This window comes from Eumetopias jubatus, unplaced genomic scaffold (assembly GCF_037043125.1).
Source record: "Eumetopias jubatus isolate StellerSeaLion01/CBP00866 unplaced genomic scaffold, mEumJub1_p1.0 scaffold_27, whole genome shotgun sequence".
In the NCBI taxonomy this organism is placed as follows: domain Eukaryota; kingdom Metazoa; phylum Chordata; class Mammalia; order Carnivora; family Otariidae; genus Eumetopias; species Eumetopias jubatus.
Genome location: NW_028274833.1, coordinates 239,254 through 249,814, shown reverse-complemented (window position 1 = coordinate 249,814; position 10,561 = coordinate 239,254). Strand labels below are relative to the sequence as shown.

The following is a 10,561-nucleotide window of genomic DNA, read 5'->3' as shown; positions in this document are numbered from 1 at the left end:
TCTTTTAATTAGTATGTATATGTGGCAGGTATGTAAAGCTACATGGTAAAGCCAGATAGATTATATTCTTTACAAAGTGTGGGAATGGAGTATTTCATTGTCTCACTCCGAAAATGAAAGTCAATATTGAACTAAATAAAAGTTTGTTTCAATTTTTAAGTTACATTTAACTTGAGTAAATATGGGTAACATTTCTTGTTGGGTGATCATAATAGAAGAAGGCACTTATCTCATAAGTAGGTATTATGATGTCAGACGTTCTATATGCTATAATTTCAATCCCAACCCTGGCAACTACTCGACTAGAACCCTATCTTGCATTCACATCCGCTTGAGCCAACATGAGATCTCCACTTTGCTTCTATCAGTTTTGGGGACTGTTTTTTCACTGCTCTGGTGGTAAGTTACAGATAATTGGGATTTTTTTTCTCCTCTGTTTGTGTTATTACTGGGGAAATATTTTTTATTTTCCTTAACTTTTTAAAATATCTTCTGTTTTTCTCCTTGATGTTTATTTCATTTCCTACTTCTTATCATGTTTGTCTTTCATCTAATCTTACATTTTGCCACTTTTATTTATGTTTCTCATTCTTCTCTATATTCTCTTATTTCACATCTTCAAAAAATGAAAGTTAGGATGACAAATCTCAATAATCATTCAGCAAGATGTTGTTTTTCATGTTATATTTACCTCCTCTTCTCCCTATCTGGCCTTTTAGTACCCAATTCTCAAAAGCAGTGGTTAAGCTCATTGACCCCAACGGTTGCCCCATTGACAGCATCCAGCAACATCCCATGGCTAGTGTCCCTGGCTGAAAACTGCCAGGGCATTATTCTGAGTGAGTGGTGGATCCTCTCACACAGCTGTCTGAATAAACTGTAAGTACATCTAGAATCGCGATAAAGGGATCATAGTTACATATATACTTTATATTTGTTTTGTCAAAATTAATTTTATTTGCATTGGATAGTGACGCATTCGAGGGACTTTGTTTTTGGAAAATAACATATTAAAAATGAAGCTTGGAGTTCTAAAAGTCAAATTCTATTCAGTGTGCAATGTAGAGCATCATTTTACAGGGATGTAAATAGAAATTTGTTGGATTACATTAACATTTCAGGTTAAATGAAGCTAATGAAATGTTTTTCTCAGTCTAATTTCATTATGCTCTTCTGCACTTTTCTATTCCTTTAGGAAACATTTGGACTCTGACATTTCAGCAGTCATTGACCAAGAAGATATCTTACTTGGCCATACAATATGCCTGCACCCCAGTTTTGGTCCACAAGTTGGAATGGATCCAGTCAAAGGAGACATAGGAGTCATCCTGCTACAGTACCCTATCAGGGTGGGGGGAATACCACTTTATCACACTTATAACATCTTCTGGAAGAGCTGTTATAACTGCCAGTACAGACACTGCAGGGTATACCAATATCAGAGTAAGCTCAAGAGTCATGTTCTGTCATATCATAAATGTAGCTCATATAATGATATAGAAAAAACAAAGCAAAACAGTGCAAAAATAAAATAGGATGTTAAAAAATAATTAAATAATTAAGGCCATATTACTCCACTTCACATGGAGTAAAGAAGGAAAAGTGACAATATCATGGGTTATAATATTCGGTGTTCTATTAAGAGGGATTTAGGAACAGCTAAAAATTACAAGAAAGTATGAAATAAGTATGTATGAGATTAGATGGAAGGAAAGGAGAAGTCAGAGTTATCTCAGTAATTTTGTGTGATTAAAAGATTGAAAGTTGTACCAACCTAGTAGTAAATCATAGTAATATAATAACCCATATCTCATAGTCCTTTCTATCTCTATTCCCTCAGACCACAATAACTTTGGAACCAGTATCAAAAAGCTGTCAGTTAAGCTGCTGGACCTCTCATTCTGCCACCATCAATATATCCACCTAACTAAAAGTAACAACTTATGCATCTGGAGTCAGCCACAAGGAGACTGCTGGGTACTTACTGTATAAGGGCAGAGTTACCATTGGGGGGAGATGTAAAAATATATGTCAAATGTAAAATGGATACAAGTTCATTTATGCAAGATGAATAAGTGCTGGAGATCTGCTGAACAACCTAGTGTATATAGTTAACAATCTTACACTCTACACTTAAAAATTTAAGAGCGTTCGATAACATGTTGACTCTTACTCCCTTAATAAAAAAGAAAGTTTCTTTACTTTCACATGCAATCCACAGGTGTAATGTTTATGTGATTATATAATCATACATACATTATGTCAAAAAATATTCAAAGATATATTTATTCTTAAGGTCACAAATAAAGCAGGAATATTTTCATCAATGAAATTTCAGAATTAGAAAATTTGCTAAAATATATTCGAGGCAATGGGAATAACAGGTTATCCTTGGATTGGTTTGTTAGAATACAAATAGAACTCAGTTTTACAAATACAAACTGAGTACTTAAAAGTCTTCAGTTATGAGGTGTAATTATTATCTCACCATCCTGAAGCTACAAAAATATTGTAACTGAATTAGTGATGAGGAGTACCTGCTACCAATATATATTTTTAAAGAGTATCATGACCTTTTTTCCCAAAGCTCAACCTAGAAGATATGTAGTAATATTTGTGTTATATACTACATGTAGTAATACTTAGTTTGTAACAGATAAAATTTAAGAAGTCACAAATGGCTACAAAGAAATTTAAGGCAAAAAAAGTGAGAGGCAAAAATAAAAAAGTTTGAAATTTACAAATAAGGAAGATGTTAAAATTTGTGGTGGAAAAGGGATATGGGTGATATCAAATTCTTCTTAATAAACATATTGCCAAAACTTTGTCAAGCCCAAAAGACCAAAGCGTTGAAACCAATATTTGAGAAATTTGAAATTAAGAAAGACAAGGTAACCACCGCGTGGTAGATTACAAATTGATAGGGTACATAGAGGAAATAGGCCTGGTCCCAGTTCTTAGAAAATCCTGATTTTCTGGGCCCGGTCACCAGAGTTTATGATTTGATAGGAGAGAGTAGTGCAGTAATTTAGTAAAAATATAATTTTGTTAATGTTCTTATAGAAATCTTTATTGTGAACAGTGGAGATAACAATTATATCTACATTTGGATAGATGAAGGGCATACTTAAAATTTTGAGAGGAAAGTAGCTCTTCAAAATAGAAATAAGATGTGCAAAAATGTAATGACCATTTAATGCATAGAAAATATTTGAGTGGTAAAATTTGTAAGGGGCACATGATGGTAAGAAAAATATTTAAAAAAAGAGAAAAGAAAATTGCTTTGGACCAATTATGAAATAATGGTGCCTGGACTCAGTTGTTGAAGTCCTTGGAGTCACAGAAGGATTTTAATGCAAAAAAAATGTATTTTAGAAGAATCAAATATTTCCTGTTCTGGAAGGTGGAATGAAAGATGGCTTTTAAAATTAAATTGAAGTCAGGCTTATTTAGAAATCTAACCAACAAAGTCTATTAAAGTACCTTTGTACTCTTCACATTTATTCCCTCAAAATGGTCTGGCATGAACTGCAAAAACAATAAGGAATCATTCATTCATCAAATATTGATTGCCTAAACATGATTTGGTGCTATGCTAAGATGCAGCAGTTTAAAAACGCATATAATTATCCTTATCCACATGAAGCTTCCTCAAAAGCTAACAATTGTTTCCCAAGAAAATAATGAAGATGTGCTGTTAAAATAGGAGAAGTGCAGAAGATCTTTAAAAATGTTCTATTTGACCAAAAACTTAAAGCCCTTGAGAAATCAACCCAAGTAAATCCCATGAGGGAAGCCAATTCCAGGCAAAGGATACTACTGTGGAAAAATTTCCGTGAAGAATGAAACAAATATGATGGTAGCAAAATGAACAAAGGAAAAATGTTGAGCTGAGATCAGAAACTAATTAATAAAACCTTTGGATTTTACTCTGAATATCATCCTGCCTGACAGGAGGAACAAAGCATGGAATAAGTTTGGGTATGAGAGAATAGCAGAAATGACGATGGTTTGAAAATAAATGAGGACAACTTGAACCAGAGTAATGACGTGGAGTGATAAGGATAAACACAGTCATTACATATGATTGTGTAAGATGTGCCCTGCCTAGAAATACTCAGCAAAGGGAATAAGTGATATCCAGATAAAGAATGTTGAATATGTAATTGCTATTTAGAACGTGGGAGTTTTCTCTAAATATCCTTTATAATTTGGTTTTTCTCCTTTAAATGGAGTTACAATTATGTGTGTGTAAGTTATTCTGGAGCTTTATGAAGTATGTACCAGGTAACATTTATTATTTTTCACCATGTCATATGGATATATGGTAGAAAAATATATAAATCTTATGTATTTCAATGTATTTATAGATAATATGTATATAATATACAAATATTATTTATGACAAATGTGTAGCCATATATTTTATAATTTATATGTTATATATTTACATATAAATTATGTTACATATATTTAATATATTCTTACGATTTATGTTTGTCTGCCCGTTTGTCCCATATAAATACGGCTTATCTTTTTTCCTCATTCAGGTACAGCAGGGTAGTCCTGTTCTCTGCCTCTGTGGCAACCACTGGGAACTGGTAGGCCTGGTCAGTGAATCCTCAATGGCCTGTTATGACCCTGTTCTTGTCATCAAGACAGCCCCATATTTATCTTGGGTGAAATGGCTTATCAAGACATCTCAGAAGCCATTGGATCCTATTTTTTCCCTACCCTGCAATTTTACTCCTGGGATAGAACATTGTCCACAAGACAGGCTTAGCCTGAACAGGGGTACTGCCATTTTGACCTCCCACAGACTCTCTGTACAGTCACAGAAGAGAAGATTAGGCACTTTCCCACTGAACAGACAGCACCGGAATCCTCCTCCAGTATTTTTTCGTTTAAATAATAGAGACTCTTTTCCTGGCAGTAGACGGATACACCTTCAAGCTAGTCAGCTCTCCTCAACTAGCAAATTCCCAATGATACAATCTTGGACATCTCTTGTTACCAAACAGCGGGATCCTTCTGATATTTCTGAGCCCTGGAATACCCCAATAGCTGGTACTTCTGAAACTTTGGTTCTTTCTGGACCCCCAAAGCCTCCAACACCTGATAAATCTATACCCTAGGACCTTCCTCAGAAAGATACAATGAAATATCAGTACCAAACGATGACCAATTCAGTAAACCCCTGGGTTAATCCTTTAGCTGCTATCATTGGGCTTCATACTCTACCATTATTTAGTTCTGCTATATCCTGGGTTTTGTTTTCAAGTGGCATAGATGGATCCCACCTTCTTTCTGGGGTTAATACTGTACAGCTTCAAGTTCAGTCTAGTAAGGTTCCTTTCCATGGTCAACTTCTAGCTAGAACCTGGCTAGAAATTACCCCTGACATTGGACCTTGGACACATCCTGTACCTGATAAAACTGGAACAGTGATGCAGATACAATCAAGTGAAGAGAATATTGGAAGCCAAATACACCATGTAGTTGATAGAGTTCACACTGCTTTTAAACCAGTAACTTATAACTTGAATGCATGGGTTCCTTTAACAGTTAATAAAAATGAATTCTGGACTCATTCCACGCTAAATGCAGATGGATCTCAGTATCCTACAGTAACTCTTAGGTTGGAACCCTGGTTTCAGTCAGTCTTAAATTTAGATGGATCCCAAGAACTTACAGAAAAGACTAATGAATACTGGATTCTCCCTGAATCTAAGTCAGCTCAATTGTGGACTTCTTCAGCACTTAATATGCCTTTTACTTGGATACCATCTGCAAGCAACACTATTAAGTCTTGGGCACAATATAATACCAGTCTGAGCAAAGCCTCAAGTCAAACGGATAGAATAAGTCCATTGAGTAAACATGAATCTTTTATGGTCAAACCCCAGATTCAAACTGCAGATACAACCTGGTTTTTGATACATACTATTACAAATGTAATTAAGCCTTTTTTTCAGTCTAAAGCTGATACAACCAGGCCCTGGAGTAAACCTGAAGCTGCCATAATCCAAACCTGGACCCAGCCAGAAACCCAGGCAAGAAAACCACTGACTCAGCTGAAAGCAGAAATCAGACCATGGTTACAGACTAAAACTGAAAGAATCAGACGCTGGATTCAGCCTAAGTTTCAAATAGTCAGACCTAGAGCCCAGACTGAAAATGGTAAAGACAAACATTGGACCCAGTCAGAAGCACATATAATTAGATCCGTGACACACACTGAAATTGAAACCTTCAGACTTGGGAACAAGCCTAAAGCTGGTACAGCCAGATCCTGGTTTTGGACTCAGTCTAATCAAATGAGAGCAAGGTCTCAGCCAGACTTGCAAACACTCTACCCTTGGACTCAGCCTGAAGTTGACATAGTGAGACCATGGACTCAGTCCGAAGCTAGTAGCATCCAACCATGGATGAAGCCTGAAGCATTGACATTCAGAATCTGGACACAGTCTAAAGTTAATACAATTACACCCTGGACAGGGCCTGAAGCTGATATAGCTAGACTTTGGTTGCAAATACAAACCAATACATTCAGAACATGGAACCAACTTGAATCTCAGACAACCATTTCCTGGTCTGAGCTTGAAGCTGATAGAGTCAGACCTTGGTTGTATTCTCAAATGCATACATTCAAACCTTGGATTGAGACAGAATTTCAAACAGCCCATTCCTGGACCCAACCTGAAGGTGATATACCCAGGCTTTGGACTAAATCTGAGGCTGACAATATCAGACATTTGTTTCAGACTCAAGTGGAGACACCCACAATGTGGACAGAGCCAGTATCACAAGTAGCCCACCACTGGATACAGTCCAAAACAGAAATAGGCCCTGGAACCAACCTGTGGCAGACAAGCTAAGAGCCTGGATACAACATGACATTTACACTGTAAGGCCCTGGGATGAGCTTGAAGGTGATAAGGTTAGATTCTGGACACAATCTGAATCTGACATAAGACGTCGGATTCAGCCAGATGTGGGTATAATCAATCCCAGGGCACAAAATGAAGCTGATACATCAACACCATGGGCATGGGGACAGGCTGAGACTCCAGAAGTTAATCCCTGGGCACAGTCTGAAACCGAAACAGTTATACTCTCAACACAGGGAGAAGCTTCAGCAATTAAGCACTGGACAGATATTTTAGCTGATACTGTCACAAGATGGGCAAAGACTGAATTTCCAGGACAAAGGCTCTTGATGTATCCTTTGTCTCGTATAGTCACACAGTGGACTCAGCCTGAACTGCCAGTGGCAAATCTCTGGACACAGCCTATAGATGATACAGTCACTCATTGGAACCAGGGTGAACCTTCAGAAATAAACTCCTCAACAAAAACTGTAGCTGACACAGCCATCGGGACACAGGCTGAATCTCCAGCAGTGAATCCCTGGTTACAGTCTGAAAATGATACAGTCATATCATGGACCCAGGATGAGTCCCTAGCGGTAAATCCCTGGACAAAGCCTATGGCTGATACAGTCACACAATGGGCCCAAGGTGAACCTTCAGAAGTACTTCCTTGGGTGAAAATTATAGCTGATACGCCATGGATGCAGGCTGAGTCCCCAGCAGTAAATCCCTGGATACAGTCTGAAACTAACACAGTCCTACTGTGGACGCAGCCTGAATCTCCAGCAGTAAATCCCTGGATCGATACTGTAGCTGGGACAGGCACACAATGGACTCAAGCTGAATCTCTAGCAGTAAATTCTTGGACCCAGCCTGTAGCTGATACAGTCACACTATGTACTCAGAATGAGTCTCCATTATTACATTCCTTGAAAAAGTCTGAAACTCATACATTTATAACATGGACTCTGACAGAATCTTTAGCAGGAAATTCCTGGAGACAGTATGAAACTGATAGTGCCTCAATGTGGACCAAAAAAGGAAATCTAGAAGTAAATCCCTGGGCACAATCTGAAACTGATACAGTCACAACTTGGACCCAGGCAGAAACTCCAGGAGTAAATTTATGGCCACAACCTATAGCTGAAATACTTCCACCATGGACCATGACGGAGTCTCCAGCAGTAAATCCCTGGACAGAGACTGAGACTGTATTTGATGGTGTTATACCATGGACCCAGGTTGAATCTCCAGCAGTAAATCCTTGGACACAATCTATAGCTGATGTAGACACACTGTGGACCCTGACTGATTCTATAGCACTAAATTCTTGGACAGAGCCTATATCTGATAATGTTATACAGTGGACCCAGAGTGAACCTCCAGCCATAAATCAGTGGACACAAACTGTGTTAGATACAATCACATCATTTACTGAGGATGAATTTCATGCAGTAGAGACCTGGACAGACGCTTTGGCTGATGCCACACTGGGGACCCAGACTGAAACTCCATTAGTAAATCCCTGGTCAGAGACTGTAGTTTTCACTGTCATACCATGGACCCAGACAAAATCACGAGTAGTAAATCCACTGATAGAGGCTATAGCTGCCACATTATTACCATGGAATCAGGCTGAATCTGCAGCAGTAAATCCATGGATAGATGCTGTAAGTTTCACAGTAACACTATTGACTCAGGATCAGTCTCCATCAGTGAAAACCTGGACAGAGGTTGTGGCTTTCACAACTGCATCCCTGACTCAGGCTGAATCTCTAGTAATAAAGTCTGTGTCACAGGAAGTATCTGATACAATCTTACTGTGGAACCAAGCTGAATCACCTCTAGTCTATCCCTGGACACAGTCTGAAACTGATGCAATCACACAGTGGACTCAGGGTGAATCTCTAAAAGTAAATCCTTGGACACAACCTTTGGCTGACACAATCACACCATGGACTCCTGGTGAGTCCCCAGTAGTAAATCCCTGGACAGATGCTGTAGGTGACACAGTAACACCAATGAACCTAGTTGAATCTCCTTCAGTACATCCATGGACAACATTTGAAATTGATACTGTCACACTCTGGACACAGGCAAATTCTGAAATCATAAATCTCTTGACACAGGCTATTGTTGATATAGTCACACGGTGGACCCAGGCTAAATCTCCTGCAGTGAATCCCTGGACACAGTTTGAAACTGACACAGTCACACCTTGGACCCAGGCTGAATTTGCTACAATAAATTCCTGGACCCAGCCCAAAACTAATCTCGTCACACTGCAGACCCATGGTAGATATCCAGCATTAAGTCCCTGGGCACAGCCAGGACCTGACACATTTACATCACGGTCTCAGGTTGAGTCTCCAGCAGTGAATCCATGGACACAATCTGAAACTGACACAATCACAACATGGACCCAGGCTGAATCTCCTGTAGTAAATCTCTGGACACAACCTGAAAATGTTACAGTCACACCTTGGATCCAGGATGAATCTCTTGCAGTAAATACCTGGACACAGACTGAAAATAACCCAGTCATACCATGGACTCAGAATGAATCCCCAGAAGAAAATACCTGGACAGAGGCTGTTTCTGAAACAGCCATACCATGGACCATGGGATTTTTTCCAACCATGAAGCCCTGGATAGAGACTAAATTTGATAAAGTCACACCAGGCACCAAATCTCAATTTTCAGAAGTAAAACTTTGGACACAGCAGTTGCCCAAAACATTGGACACTGAAACTGGTACAGTCAAAAGGGGACTCAGTCTGAATCTCCACCCTTAATTCCCAGGATAGAAGCTATAGCTTCCATAGTCCCATTATGGACCCAGGCTGAATCTCTAGCTGTAAATCAGTGGACACAACCTATAGCTTATAGAGTCACAGAATGGACACAGACTGAATCTCCATCAGTAAATACTTGGACTCAGGTTCAATTTCTGGCAGTAAATACCTGGACACAGTCTGAATCAGAGTACAAATCTCCAGCCCTAAAACCATCAGTTGAGCCTGAGGCTAGTATAGTCATATTGTGGACTCAGACTGAATCTCCAGAAGTAAATCCTTGGATAGAGCCTGTAGCTTCCTTAGTCATGCCATGGACACAAGCTGAATATCCAGCAGTAAATTCATTGACACAGGCTGTAGCTGATACAATTATCCTGTGGCCTCAGGCCGAATCTCCAGCATTAAATCCCTGGACAAAGTCTGTAGCAGATACAGTCACAGTGTGGGCCCTGGATGAATCTTCAAGAGCAAAACCTTGGACACAGATATTAGCTTCATCAGATATATTTTGGACCCAAGCAAAAACAGTAATTCCTTGGTCTACTTTTGAAATATTCCCACAATTCACCCATATTCAATCTGTAGTGGTTAAAACTTGGACACAATTTGAGAGTGACACAGTCACAGCCCTAACTCAGGGTCAGGCTTTTGCTGTGAATCCCTGGACAGAGATTATCACTTCCAGAGTCACACCATGGACCCAAGCTGCACCTCCAGCAATAAATCCCTGGACAGAAGCTGATGCATCCAAAGTCACTCCATGGACCCAAGCTATCCCTTCAGAAGTAAATCCCTGGACAGAGGCTGGTGCATCCAGAGTCACTCCATGGACCCAAGCTGTACCTCCAGCAGTAAATCCCTGGACAGACACTGATACATCCAGAGTCACAT

At 39.1% G+C, this 10,561-nt stretch overlaps 1 protein-coding gene across 1 annotated transcript; it reads left to right on the top strand.

Moving 5' to 3' along the window:
• Positions 1-341: 341 nt before the first annotated feature.
• Positions 342-10,412, top strand: LOC148161993 (uncharacterized). The gene is given in 10 exon segments (XM_088020439.1): positions 342-399; positions 720-879; positions 1,196-1,443; positions 1,841-1,977; positions 4,551-6,374; positions 6,435-6,840; positions 6,843-8,410; positions 8,672-9,597; positions 9,633-10,137; positions 10,356-10,412. Coding segments are annotated over 10 exon segments (5,889 nt in total).
• The last annotated feature ends 149 nt before the right edge of the window (positions 10,413-10,561 follow it).